Source organism: Belonocnema kinseyi, chromosome 1 (assembly GCF_010883055.1).
Source record: "Belonocnema kinseyi isolate 2016_QV_RU_SX_M_011 chromosome 1, B_treatae_v1, whole genome shotgun sequence".
NCBI lineage: Eukaryota > Metazoa > Arthropoda > Insecta > Hymenoptera > Cynipidae > Belonocnema > Belonocnema kinseyi.
The window spans coordinates 90654047-90669627 of NC_046657.1; the positions used below are offsets into that span (position 1 = coordinate 90654047).

General features: G+C 30.9%; 1 protein-coding gene across 1 annotated transcript in view; it reads left to right on the top strand.

The window, feature by feature from the left end:
• Positions 1 to 10472: 10472 nt before the first annotated feature.
• LOC117182680 (phospholipase A1 member A-like) overlaps positions 10473 to 15581 on the top strand; it is a 32918-nt gene continuing 27809 nt past the window's right edge. The window contains exon 1 of the mRNA XM_033375787.1: positions 10473 to 10813. Within this exon, the coding sequence (XP_033231678.1) occupies positions 10489 to 10813 (325 nt within the window). The 5' untranslated portion in view covers positions 10473 to 10488. The remainder of the gene's footprint in view (positions 10814 to 15581) is intronic.

A 15581-nucleotide genomic window follows, 5' to 3' on the forward strand; every position in this document is an offset into this window, starting at 1 on the left:
GAGTTTCGAAGAACATGTTTTTTTGACTCATATTTATTTTTTCGATTTACGATTGGACCGTATGACATAAATAATTTGAAATCTACGATTTGAAATCAATAATTGTTTAGGGTTAGGTAAAAGTTGAAGATAAAGTTATAAGACTTGTAGAGAACTTTCCAACGAAGAATTTGACGAATTATACATATGGGTTTGACGACCCTAACCCACCCCCCATGGTGCCCTGAAAACTACCCTTCTATCAAAAAATGCACATTCATCAGGAAATTGACTCTTTTAAGCAGTTTGTTCTCCTTTTTCCCGGAAATCATTACAATAGATCTATTGGAATGTTTAAAAATCTTTTTCAGTTGATGTAGATTTATTTAAGTAAATTTTATTTATTTGAATAATCTGTTTTTCTCGAAAATTCGTCTAAAATCTGATTTTTGTTCAATTTGCCTAAAATTCTGTTTTTTTTTTAGATCGGACTCGCCAACTGTTATTTTTAAGTGACATTATTCATATTTCAAATAATTTTAATTGTTTAAATAATAAAATTATTATTTACTTTCAACATTCCATTAATAATTCAAGCAAATTAAATTTGTTTGAATATTTTTTTCGGTAAATTCAGGAGTTAAAATTTTTCTTCAAATAATAAATGTTATAATTGAATTTGTTATAATTGTTATGATTGAATTTGTTTAAACAATTGAGGATTTATTAGATAATCTAGACAAGATACCTAGAAATTAAAATCTATAGGTTTATTACAAGAAAAACTGCCTTTTCCACCATAATTTAAAAAAAGTTGAAAATTGATAATAATAATTAATTGTTTAAACAATAGGAAGAAATTTGGAAATAAATTGTCTTTCTGACATAATAAACTGCCATTACGATCTCAAAAAACAGATTTTATACGAATTTTCGAGAAAAACATATTATTTAAACAAATAGAATTGATTTAAATAAATGTAAATCAACTGAAAATATTTATAAGCATTCCAATAGACCTATAGTAATGATTTCTGAGAAAAAAGGAGAACAAATTGCTTAAAAGAGTCCATTTCCTGAAGAATGGACATTTTTCGATTTAAGGGTAGTTTTCAGGGCACCGTCGGGGTGGGTTAGGGGCGTCAAACCCATATGTATAATAGGTAAAATTCTTCGTCGGAAAGTTCTCTACACGTATTATAACTTTAATGTCAACTTTTCCCTAACCCTGAACAATTATTCGAAAAATACCAAAAAGTGACTTTTTCCCATGCAAATTTGAAGTCTCAACAGGCACCATTAAAACTCAAAATTAAAAAAAATACGGGTTTACTTTTTTTGGATTTCGAAACGATTTGAAGGGATCGTTTGCATTTATTTTAAAGTCGCCATTTTGGACCACCCTAGTGCACATGTTTCGATGCATTCGACGTATGTAAACGAGAAAGGAAGAAACAGGTTTAGACGAGTATGTGTCCTTAGATATCGATCTCGAAAGATGCTAGGGGTACTACTACAATTATTTGAATTTCCGAATGTGCCTCAAAAATTTTTTTTTTCATTATGGCCAGCTTTTTAGGATTGTTGGCCACTGCAGGGCTACGGAACCCTGAAAAGGGCATGAAAAATGGATTCATTTTTGAAAATTAAATGGATTTAAAAAAAATACTTTGAGTAGTTCATAGATACAAGTGTGATTTATAAGGGAATTAAGATCATTGGGTTTGGGACGAAATATTTTTAGTGAAGAAAACTATGCTAAACAGAGGTTGCGAAAGAGCGCGCTCGTAATCTCTTTTTCTTTCGATATCCCAAAAGTTACGGACTTTCACTCCGTGAGACGAATTTGCCAAACAGAAACACCTCGATGAGTACACAAATAAATATTTATGATGTCGATTTGATGCTTCTGTCGGATTCGCTCACTAAAGCGCAGTTGAACTTTCACTTGAAATGGCAAACTTCACTAGTCATTCGTCCAGGATTTTTTCTTACGCTACTTTCAGTTTTTATACAATGACATCAAACCACATCTTCATTTTTTTCATGTACGTACATATTCGGCTCATTTAGTCCTTATGAATAAATCCAGTCTGAGTAGCTTATACTCAGCTTATCTTCAGTCGATAAATATTTGCGCATGGATGCCAGGCATTCACTGAGTGCAGTTTACACAAAAAAGGATTTCCCCTTTTGAACAATCTCTTTTTATTGAGTTGAAAGCAAATTAATTGTCTATGCGGTACACAGAAGATACTGAAAATTCTTGTCAACTTGTTATAAAAGCATGAAATTTGGTATGAAAGTTCCTTTTGCCATTATAAAACTTTAAAGACTGGGTGCAAAATATTGTTTCAACTTTGTTTTTTAACTAATGCACATAAATCCCAATGCGTCAAAGGAGAGGTGTCAATAAGCGGATTATTTTTACCTACTTGCACAATATACAATTGGGGAGAACTATAAATGATCAGGACTTGTTTTCTTGCATTTTAAGGGTTATCCTGAAAGACTCGAGGAAAGACTAAGTTTCTTCTTTTTAAGTATAATATAAGAGTCTAGTCTCGAAATCGGATGTGATTAAAGTTTGATTAGTTACTGCAGTCAGGTTAATAATAGGATGGGATGATTTTAAAAGCGTTGATTAAAAGTGCGAGTTTACCTTGCTATCAACTTTCCATTATACTGCAGATATATATTATAGAATATGCAAAGCCGCAGGAAAGGTATCTGAATCGACATCCGTTCGACCCTGAAAAGTGATTTCCACAGATATCCATAAATCTGCATACACGATTATGAAATTCTTCTAGCACACCTTTGTTTAATGTTTTTATATATACATCTGTTTTTTTAAATTATGAGGATATACTCTATTGTAATTTCTGTTTTAAAATTAGGAACTTTTTTTAAGTCAATAAATCGTGTTGGTGATCTTCAATTTCTTTAATCCAGGAATTAAATTAATACCGTGAAACCCTTCAATAGCCCTTCCTTCTTTAGCCCTTTCAAGAATCGACGCCGTGCCACAGGTTGGTGTAACAGGAGCTGCGCGGAGTCTGCGGTTGACACTCAGGTGAGCAGTCAGACGTGAACAAATAACAGCGGAGCTGAGCGGTATATAATGAGTTAGTTCCCACCCACTGTTTGCCCCAAAATCTGCGCTATAGAAGAGTTCACTGTATTAACCTTTCGACTACGCACCTCTTTAAAGTTGCATGCACTACAAGCTAGGTTAAATTGACCCTATCGCTTTTTGAAGTGGGCGCTACTTAAAAATTATTGAACTGATTTTAGCAATAAAAATTTTGGGACACGTTTGAAACTGTAAATTATGAAGATATAATGTTTTAGAATAATAATATTTCGAACATATTAAATGTTAAATTATTATAAAAATGTATTTAAAAATTAGTTTTTTTATGACAAAATCTTTAATTTTTAATTTTTACGACAGGGCCCGATGAAATACATACTATATCAGGAGGGTGGCCACCACCCGGGAAAATCGGGGAAACTTGCATCGGGATAAAGTCGGAAGAGAAATATTACACCGAGAGATTTCCCGTATTTCACAATTCGTACGTTTTGTAAGTTTTTAAATTTACCAATTAAATGGAAATGACTGGTTTTTTGTTAAGAGAAATTACATTTTTTAATAAAAAATCTATGCAGCTGTTTTGAATTTCACTTGATACTACGTGATACAATAATAATCAATAATATATATATCGTCTTTAAGATTCCTATAATTTTAATTCAAAATTATATTTTAGACTGCGCTATTCTAAAACCATTTAATTCGAGGTTTTTGAAGTTAAAGTTTTTCCTGAAATTAATTTTTAGGTTAATTCTTGAAGGTTTCAATTTTTTAATATTATAAAACTGTAGTTTCAAATCCAAATAATTATTAAAAATAATAAGACCATTCCTCTATTAAATATTTAAAAATTTCCTATTAAAAGCCTCGATAGTCCGTTTTGAATTTGATAATTTTACATGTAAATATACAGCAATTTCGTACTGAAAATATTAAAATTGTACAAATTAAACAAAAAATTGGATCATTTTACATCAATCTTGCTGTATATTATTTATTTTCATTTTCAATGTAATATCTTAAAACTTTCCTATTTTTAGTTTCAATTTAAAAAAAGATGAAAATTAAACTGTAACTGAAATTGATACAGCAATAAATGAATCATTTTGGTAATTTTAAATGGTCACAATTTTTAAGTTCTAAATTTACATGTTGAACGCTCAATTTGAAACTTTTCCCTTTCATAGGTTTTAATTTTGCAACTAAAGTTGAATTGTTTAAATTTTAAAAAGTGTAATTAGTAATTTATAAATTATAAGTTTTTTTTAATGATTAAGATTTACTTCAAATAATTGCAATTTTAAATGGTTCTGGAGTAGATTTTTTCTCATTTTCAATGTTCCACTTTTAAAATTACTACTTATTTTGAAAGTTTTTTTTTTAGTACAATTCAATTCTTTGTTTTACTTTGTAAAAATTTGTCTAATGGACTGTAAGGAAAAATCATCATTTCGCTATATAATAACAATTTAAAATTCTAGAATTTTAGAAGCTTTGACATTGAAAGATTCCATTTAGCTACCAATATTAACTGCTTTGAATGAAGAATTGTTTCAATTCAAAGGTTTTCAATTTTTAATTATTTAATTTTGAACACTTTTAATTGTATATAATACGATTTCAATTTGTCTGAATTTTAAATAACCTAATCTTAAAATATTCAATTTCTAAGGTTTTGATATTGGCCTATTTTCTAAATTTTTAATTTGAAATCACATAATTTCGGGATTCTAGAATTAAAAATTAAATTTTTTACTTTTCAGGGCTTCAACTTAAAAAATTATACAATTTAACTCCATTTTCTTATTAAATTGTCCAAAATCGTTTAATTTTGTTTGCAGAATCCTTCAATTCCAAATTATTAATTATTATTACAAAATTTAGAAAATATATTTAAAAATTGGTTTTATAATGTATTTTAAAATTTTAATATTTTTCATGTTAAGAAATAAAAATCCAGAGACGTGAACGCGCGATTTGCGCGCGGGCAATTTATTATATATGTGAAAAACTATTGGTTTCGCAAAGAGTTAATTTTATTCTGAACCGGGAAAAATCACGAATATTTACCGGGAGAAAGTCGGAAAACAAAAATTTGAAAAATAGTGGCTACCCAGTATATATTAAACCCTCAGGGCACGGACTATAAAAATGTTACGTTCCGTACGATCATGGGTTAGCCTAACCCGGCAACTGTGAGCGACTGTATATTGGTCTGTAAAGTGTTAATTGAAACCATTTTTTTAAATTAATCGGAAATTTACTCGAACATGCGATCATTTCATTAGACTTGTTACATTATTTTATTTAGCAAAGTTATATTTGAAAATATAAACAATTGTCAAACAGAATTCATGACATTTTTTTAAAGCTTGCCATTTTTGAATAAAAAGATAGAACATTTTATATGTAATTTTTGAAAGCATTAAAGTTGTATTTTAAAATGGCTGTGTTCGTTTTTCGATTCACTCAAAAAAACATTTGTTCAAACTACGACAGTAAGCGTTTTTTGATGTAGCGATGAAACTTTATTCACTTAATTTATCATAAATGTCGTCAAAAAAATATATTTTACAATGAAAAAAATACTTGTTATCAATAATATTGATGAGTATAACATTAATAAACAACAAAAATTGCCTAACATATTTTTTTATTAAATGAAATAAACTAGATACTATTACAAATTATTTACGCTAGTAAAGTACGAAGACTTACACAACTCACAGAAAATATCATGCACTTACAGGCTAGTTGTGCTAGTCTTCGTACGAGGCATCATTATATTCAATATAATATTATCAAAACAAATTAAAAATAATGTAATTATATATACCAGTATAGGTATTTATTTATGGGGCATATATCATACCAATGATGGCGCAAGATTTGTTCGCCAATATTAGGCCATCATTGGTCGAACCTAGAGATGATAACGCTAATACCAAGAGCATATGAATGATACATGACTGGCAGCCAACACTGCCTATTGATTTCGAAAACGTACGTAACTTGGCTGTCATTGATGCAGCAAGCATGGCCAAGACTGAGAAAAAATAATTATACACAAAATTAATATTTGTTCCGTTGATCTTTTTTTCCCCTCATTTTGGCTCATGCTTGTTCCAATAATAATTTGTCCATCAATGACCGTCAAGTTACCCATGTACACCCACCATTGATCATTTTTCAGTCTTGGCCACCAGTCAGGGACGACTGAATGCCGATTCTTGGCATTGGCGTTATCGGTCTGGGCTTTCACCAATGTTATCGCCATTCTTGACCCAATTTTGAGCTCTGACAAAATTTCCCTCTGTGTAAAGTTGGCGAGTAGCATAGGCCCATGTGATATATTTTTTCTTCAAATATACATAAGTTACCTGTACTTCTAAGGCATAAGTATAATGTCACCAGATAGAGATTCAAGTATGATATCCCATCCAAAATCGATATTTTTCATATTTTTTCGCGAAAACACGATATCTCTCGAATTATGATCGACAAACTGCACTGATGGGGATGTGCAGAATGTGGTACCAGTTTAAAATTTATAATTATTTTATAATCGTGGTTATGTGTAACGAAATTTCTGTACAAATAGTCGGATTTTTTCTATATAAATAGGGTGAGGAAATATGAGGACAAAATTTTGATCTTATGAAGCTTTTAAATTACAATTGTGAATTCAGTGATTCAGGTTTGAAATTATTCCATTGTGAATATTTCTTTTTGAAATTGTACAACTTTTACTATTTAATTAAAAATTCTTATGTTTCCAACTCATGAATTTGGAAATTTCTAACCAAAATAAAGCGTCAAAAATGTAGGATGTTAATTGAAAAGCCTCGAATTAACTTAGAGAATTAAAATTTTTAAGAAGCCTTTTGAATTTTACAATTTTGAAACAAAAAAATTAAAAATTGTTTCTTGTTTTTATTCGCAAAATATAAAGTGTAAAATATGAAGTTCGTACGAGCAGTCTGCTGTTACCGAATTTCCCGTGAAGCATCTCCTTTTCTAGCTAGTTCAGGGCTAAAGAGCTATTCTTGAACAGTTAGTTTTACGGAAAAAATCAGGCTTTTTGTACTGAAATTTCGCTTCAAATAGCTTCTTTTCCTGTCAAGTACGGCACGTTAGCTGTGAACGAGCTAAATTCAAAAGGCTTATTTGAAAATAAATTTCTCTGAATTAATTTGAGATTGTTCAATTGACATCCTTAATTTTTAAAGCTTTATTCTGCTTCGAAATTTCCAAATTCAAAACATGGAAATTAAAAAATTTAATAATCAGAAGTTGTAGAGTTTTAAAATAAAATTTCCACATTGGTATATAATTTCAAAACAAAATCACTAAATTTACAATTTCAATTTAAAAGTCCCAATAGATATAAATTTTATCCTCATATTACGTGTTGTAAATATTATTTTATTTTAAATTGGAAGCCGCAATATTCAAAAAATATATAATAATTCAAATTGGAAATTTTATATTGAATAATTAAAACTAGTAGATAGAAAAATTAAGCAGCACATTTTACTGTTTACTAATTTCACGGCATACGATAGAAACAAAAAATGGTACATTCTGTACCTAGGGCAGTAAAGTTGAACTTTATAAGACGATACCGAATGTTACTTCCGAGACGCAGGCGCGGACGGTAAAACTGCATCCGAATATAAAACAACTTTATTACCGTGGTGCATACGATACTTTATCTGAATTAGGCAGAACAAGCTCGAATTTATCTGCCCAAGGAGTGGAAGTAAAACAGCGCTTAATTTACCGCGTACGCAGCGCTTTGGGCGACGTTATATAAATACGAACTCCACTTCATAGTTTAACGTAGTTTTAAAATTAATTCTTATCACTCTTTTCATTCACTTCTCACTCACTTCTTCCTTCTTGCTATCACTTCACATGCCGCTCGTCGCGGTACAAAAATGTGCATTTTACTGCCGCTCCGCAGGCAGACCTACCTTGTGTATAGAAACACTCTAATAATAAAATAATTAAAATAAAGTCCAAGGTCCAAACGATCAGATTTGAATAATCATACATTCAAATATTTCCGTACATTAAAATGATTTAAAAATATAGTAAAATATACTTTTATAAAAATTCAACCTCATTTTAATACAAGTGTGCCAATATTACAGATCGTTATTTTTCTTCTTTTTTTTAACATAAGGTTTCAGAAATACGTGAATTTGACAGTTTTAAAAAATGATACGAGTTTCAAAATTAACTGTTCAGAATATCGAAGGATTTGAAAATAAAAGTTAAAAATTTTTATTTCAAATCAATTTGATGAAATCAAAAATATTATCCCGTGGAAGGCACACTCTTTTCACGCACCCTCTATATAGGCACACTGGTGCGAATTGTTTTTTTTTGCATTATTAGTAATAAATATTTAACACATTGAACATATAATAAACATTTAGCCTATATTACGCATATTTCACGTATATATTTAATCTGGTGAAGATAAGCCGCTACAGCTGTGTATGCGCAAATGCCAGCAAACTTAAAAATTTTCCGGTGTGATTTTCGCACCAGTGTGCCTTCTTCGGTTTAAACTAATTTCATTAAAATCCATTAAATCCGACAATTATATATTGTTTATTGACAACCTCGTAATTCTGAAGATATTATTTTTTTGCAGCGGCATTCAATTGATATGAAAATCTGTATCAATATAAACAAGAAAAAGATATTTTTAAATCATTCTGTTCCAAATCAAATTGATACTTTCATATTTAATTTGATAACTTCAAAAATCAAATTTCAAATTTATTGTTAATAATATATATATATATATATATATATATATCGCGTGATCTTTGGTACAATTAGGATGATTGTCGTTGCTTTTAAAAAATATCTCTTCAATATAATTATACTTCATGATAGGAAAAATTCTTCTTTTAAAAAATGCTTCCAGCTATATGATTACATTCTTAAAAGGAAGAGCAATTATTATTAAGATTGCGCAATGGACTAGTTCCGAAAGTATTTTACTCTTACAAGGTCGATTAGTGATGGTTGGTATGCTCAAGAGTCAGAACACACATAGCGAATGTCAATTTACTCCAAGGGTAGGGGTAAAGACGTGGTATAACATTATAACGATTAAAGGTCATTAACTTGAATTTACATCGATGCTAACGACTAATATCAAAACAAATCATTTTAGTTGTGATTCTTTATATCGTTCAATTTAAAAAACCGACCTTTCAATCAAATTAAACTGGTTAGAGGTTAGGCATATTTAGAATGTCAAACTGAACAATTAACTGAACAATTACTTCACGTTATCACTTTGCTTATCTTACGCTTATCTTCAGAGTTAAATCAAAGATGCCCAAGTAATCTGGGAAAGCGAAAGTTGAGAAAAAAGATTTACTAGGACAGGTCATATAGACAGTTCCATTTAAAAATACAAATTTAAAAAATAGGATTAGAAAATATTCTAGCGGGATTGATTTTATTATTATGTGAATCAATCCTACCTCTATCTCTTTTGTTCGATTATTTCACCAGCTTTGGTTTCGAAAATTGATTTAACTCTGAATATAAAGTTGTACTTGCAAATTTCAAGAAGAAAAAAATAATATAAACTTTAGAAACATATAAACATATAGCTTAATTTTTCTTGAACCAATAAAAGTAATAAAATAATTTCTTTAGTTAAATCTGTTTATATAGCTTTTATACTGCAAGTCTATTTTGTGGCCATGTTGAGAAAGATTTTTATCTAATTTGTATCCTGTTCTTTATGATGCTTTTAAAATTTGTAACTTTGACATAAATTCCTTTTTAACTTTCGCACTTTCTTGTGACCTGTTTAAAATGCTAATTATCTTAGAAGATGCCCGCAGTCATTTAAAAACTGCTTGAAATGGTTTTAATGAACAAAAAAGTATCAAGCCTGCCGAATACCTTAAAAAACATCACAACATGTTTAGGAAATTGTATAGAGATTCCTTTGTACAATTTTTTCAAAAATGTTTGGGAACGTTACGTTCTTGGAAGAACTCCTAAAAATGGAAATGGCACAACAGGGATGACGCAAAGTAGTAAGATTTCTATCTCGTATAATAAAAATGAGGTAGATAATTAAAAAGGGGAGAAATGCAACCACGTCATTTGAGGAGACGATTTTGATGTTTTGCTGTCTTAAAACTAGGGTAATAATTAATGAACCATAAATTAAGACAAGACATTGATAGAGGATCAACGGTACCAGATGATCGGACGAAAAACGGTAAAGTACCAAGGTTCTTCAGACCGAAGAGGTGGAGGAACTGGGAACAAAGAGGGGCACCTGAATGGCGCTTCGATTAGCTTTAAACAGTCTCAAAAACGACGGGACTACGTTCGCTGGCGTCCCAGCTTTCGAGAGTGAGATGCAGTCCTACACATGGAAATCGGTCTTCGCGCCGGTGCTTTTCCTCTTACTAATCGGAAGCCAAGAGGCGCTTTGTAGGGCCCCCAGGGGTCCTATACAGGAGGCTATACAGAGTGGAGCTGCAGCCGATTATAATAAGGAGGATTGTACCTGGAGAAGAGGGAACGATCGGGATTCTTGTCCTGATCCTGATGTTCATGTATATCTTCATTCCGAACTTGGAATGCCCAAACGAAAACTTGAAGAATATAGGAGATCAGATTGGTTGAGGGAGGGTTACGATCCGACAAAGGAGAATGTTATTTTAATTCACGGTTATGCTGGTAAGTTGTATATATGCAAAGTTACTGTTTGTTATTAAATGTTGAAGCCATAACGCCTATATTTTCTATTGATTCGAAAGGAGATAATAAGAGTGCTCTAAAATTTTTATTTGTCCGGGCAGTTTCAGTCTAAAGTCTAAACGGATACCAAAAATGTTTGTCAGTTGTTTCAAACTGCTTTTTGTTTATAACTAATTTAGATCTTTGACTCGTCTCTTTCTATTCTTATACTATTCTATTCTACTCTTTCGTAATTCACCGAAAAATTTGAAGATTGTTAAAAGTAAGCGGCGGTTTTTAAAAGATTAAAAACTTCGAATTTTTTTCTAGGAATAAACGTAATACGAAAAAAATTTCCAGAACTAGTTCTTCTCAAAACATTCTAAAGAAGTATATCTTTTCAATATCTTGCACCGTTTTCGAAATATTTGCATATAATAAACAATGTTTGAAAATCATATGCAATATATTGCATTTACAATTACATATAATATAATTTTAGAAAATATATTTTTTACTCTCGAAATCCATTTCAGGGTAAGCTTAACTCGTTTGGTTTGACTCGCGTTTTACTCATTCTAACTCGACCTACAACACCATTTCGAGTCAGGTCGCTGATCAATCTCTCTGGCAATCATTCCAAGTAGAGAGCTTCAGAACACCATCGTTGATCATGATTTAAACATAAATACTCAAAGTGACTAATAAATTCATAAAAAGATGAATACTCTTTACTCCAGTTACATCTTGTAACTTAAAAATACGCAAATTTTGAAAAGTTCTATTCGCCGTTTTGGTAGGACGTTGAAGAATGACAATTTTGCACTGTAAATTTTTTTCACAGGTATCTGAAGTATTTTTTGAAAAAAATTTCAAATTTTAATTTTCAATACAAGCTGCCATTTATTAATTTTCAAATGTGATCCAATTTCACATTGAATTTCGAAAAATTTCTGTCCTAATTTGAGACAAATCGTAAAAATGTCAAAGAAATAGATCAGACGTGGGAATCGCCAATATAACAGGGAATTTTATTTAAAAGTTAGTAAGTCTGGCATCAAGTCTATTTTTCTGAAAAATACATTTTTTATCATGTTTCAAAATGTGTACACTTTTATTTTATTTTTTAAGTTGATACGTTAGATAGTAAACGATTTCAAATTGAAAAGGATTATGAAATTAACCATTTGAGATTGAAAACAATTGAAAGCTATCTATTTAAAAAAAAAATGAATAATGATCGTATAACTTTCAGATCTAACGATTAAGAAATTGACGGTTTGAAGTTTGATATATTTAAAATTGTATAATTTACGACTAAAAACATTTGAATTTGAGAAAATGTTAATTAAAACGTTTAAAATATTATAGGGGAGAGTGAGGCTAAGCCGAAAGTGGGTCTATAAGTCGACACTTGCTCTCTTAAAGAAAAATATAAACCGTTTGAACTTGGTTTAAGAAAAATAAAAGTGGGCTCTAATATTCTTAATTTATCGACAGAGTTTCTCGGCATTCTACATGACATAGTACATTTTACGGGACAAAAAGTGTTTTCGGGGGTAACATTTTTTTTGGAATGTGTGGAAAATTGTATTTTTCTTTTGTACATCATTATCCACTATAAACAAGGTATATTCATAATTCGTAAAAAAAGGTGATAAAGGTAAATGTGTTGTTAAATTTTGATTTTCCGATGATTTTTAATGTGTTTTGGATTCCAATGTACAAAATTGACGCGTAAGTCGACATCGAGTACGTAATCGTGCGAACGGGATACAGATAGATATAAAAACATACATACAGACATTCAGCCAAATAGCTTTGTAAAAATCGCTTTCTCCGACTCTGGGGGTCTCAAAACGTGAAGATTTAATGAAATCAGACAAAGTCCAATTTTACATAAAACTAATACCTTCTCATTATAGGATGAGAATGTAAAAAAAATTGTATTTGCCAACGTATTAGCTATTGCTGGATAGAGAATTTAGTTGGCTACAATAATAAAAGTTTAAGAAATGTGTCCTTTTTTTTGTAGCATTTGGTAGCTAACTACACGGAGAGAAGTTTTATGAGATTAATTCACGGCACGAATCCTTGATTTTATTACGCTTTGGGGCCAGAAATAATATCTCGGAAACCTTGCCCCTTTTCTCTCAGGTCTCGAATTCTTTGCATTTAGATCACAGTCCAAGACTTTAAATTACTTAAAAATTGTTGTTCTAAAATCATGCGCTTCCCTGAATGAATCTCTTGTAAATTCGCTCCGTGCATATTCTCGATCAGACTATACATAATACGCTATCAAACAAAAAATTGTTGTTAATCCAAAGACGACTTTAAAAAAATGTCGGCTTAGCTCCATTCTCCCCTAGTTTCAAATTTAAAACCTCAATCTTTAAACCATTTTAAAGTGAAAATGTTCCAAATTCAAGAATTTTAGATTAAAAATGTGTAAATTAGAAAATTAAAAATTCGCAGGATGTTAATTAGAACAATATTGTAATATTTTATCAGGGAGAAATAAGATAAGCTTTTCCGAAATATGAATTGTAAAAAGATATGCGATCAAACAAAGAGTTAAGAGAATTTCGGTATTGCATACCTCATACAAATAATTCACAAACTTGTTTATTCAATAAACTAGCGAAACCCATAAAAATTGGTGTTAAGCTCACTTTATAATAATAAGTTACTATTTAAGATGGCATTTAAAGTTAACTTTTATTCCAAATTGTATTATCGTTTTCGGCATCTTATCTCATGCGTTTATCAGGGCATCAAGTTGTATTTAGGCCAGGTTAAACTCTTAAAATCTTTTCCCATTTTGCTGTGTACTTTTATTTCATTTATTTTCGTTTCTAGATTTTTATTGGTTTTCTGATTGTTTAAGGCGACATAAAAGTTTCAGCGCAGAAGCCACTGGCATTATCAATTTGTGTACATTTGAGATAGAGCACCATAAAAAATGGCCATGTAACACTACCCGATTTCTACTTTGCCGACATTTTTTTCCGAAGAACTCACGTTCACGTGAAATAGGACCAAAAAAGCGTTCCTTAATGCCTTTTATTTAGTTTTCCTAATTATCAACTACATATCACATTTCGTGTGTACATGCATTTTTAAGAGCTTTAGGTTAATATTTATTCGCATAAAGTTCAATAAAATATTGGATAAAAAAAGTCCATCTATAGTCGCATAAGACATGTAAGCCACAAAGAATAAATTTTACAGGAGAGGTAAATAATAAACTGTAACGTACTTTCCATGTTCTAAAATACATATATATCAAGAAAAAAAAACAGGTCTTTTTATGTACACGCTAACCTGAAAAAGCTAAATAATATTATTCTTTTAATTTTAAAGAACTCAAAGTACCACTTGGTGAAACTTTCAAATGCAGTTGAGTAAAACGAATTCTGTTGCAAAAAATAAAAACATATAAAAATTTGTATTCGGTACCAGGGCTCGAGCGCTTGAATCCCTACTTAATGTTCAACACTGTAACCACTGCGCTACGAAACCTGATCACTACGCCGAGAAAATTTGTTCCAAATTACGCATGGAACACTATTAACATTGTCGTAAGCAAATATTTGATGTGGCGTAGGCACAAGAAGCGAGGCATTTTTGTCCAAATAAGTGTGGTTTTAATATGGTGATATTCAGTACGAAGAGCGCACGAAATTCGTGCTCTTTGTGTATGACTTATTTGTGTTTAAAACTAGGCACGCAAAAAAGCCATACCCGAAGAGCATTGTTTTCGCGCGTTTTTCGTACTGAATATTCCCACTGAATATTCCCACATTAAAATCGGACGAATTTCAGTTAGAGAAGTAAGGTGTATGTGTTGGGTTTTAAGTATGACACCATTCAAGTAACCGCTCTTTTCTTGTTCAATTTTGGGTATCTTTCATAAAGTTAATAAGAGACTTTAAAATGAGTTTTCGAAAAACATGCAAAATAGTTTTAAAATCTACCAAAGTAATCTTATAAGCTTTTCCCAAATGCCTCTTTCTTCCAGTTTACGTAAATATTATAGAATCTTCCCACAATAAATTTTCTCCGTGTGGGTTCACGCGGAACAAAAGCAATAATTCTTAATATTAACCATATACATCATTTCCTTTTAGCAGCAGTTTACATACTTCATGGACCACGATTTTAAATGCAAAGCGTAAATAAAAACAGTAATCAATTATAAAGTCTATTTACTGTCCCTTGACACGGGGTTATGTGTGTATTTAACTGATAAGCGCGAATTTCTCATTTCCATCATATTTTGATATCATTTATATATTACCTATTGATCGAACTTAGAACTTTTTTGTCCAGACTATGCGATCTAGAATCTTTATAAAGTCAAACCTGGGAAGACTAGAGCCTGACTTGGACTAGATCAAATCTTAAAGTGTAGACAGTCTAGAAAAAGACAGACCTGGGCCAGGCCTGACACCAGACTGCCGTGAATTTTTTCGTTTTGTTGCTTACGACCTCACATGTTTTTGAAAGGAGTGTTAAGTCGATGGGACCGGGTTACTGACCCTCGAAAGTACATCAGGCCTTTCTGAAGTAATGCATAAGTTTTTGTTGAATATATTACTGATAATCGACGCGTGGCGTTATAAAGTATGTCATGCAATAAAAAAATCATTTTTAAGATTGGTGTCGCTTACGACCTTATGCAACCACTATGTGTTTCATTTTGGAAGACGCCAGTCAAGTTCGTCACTTCTAACCTCAACTATAGAGTGAACAAAATCGTCAA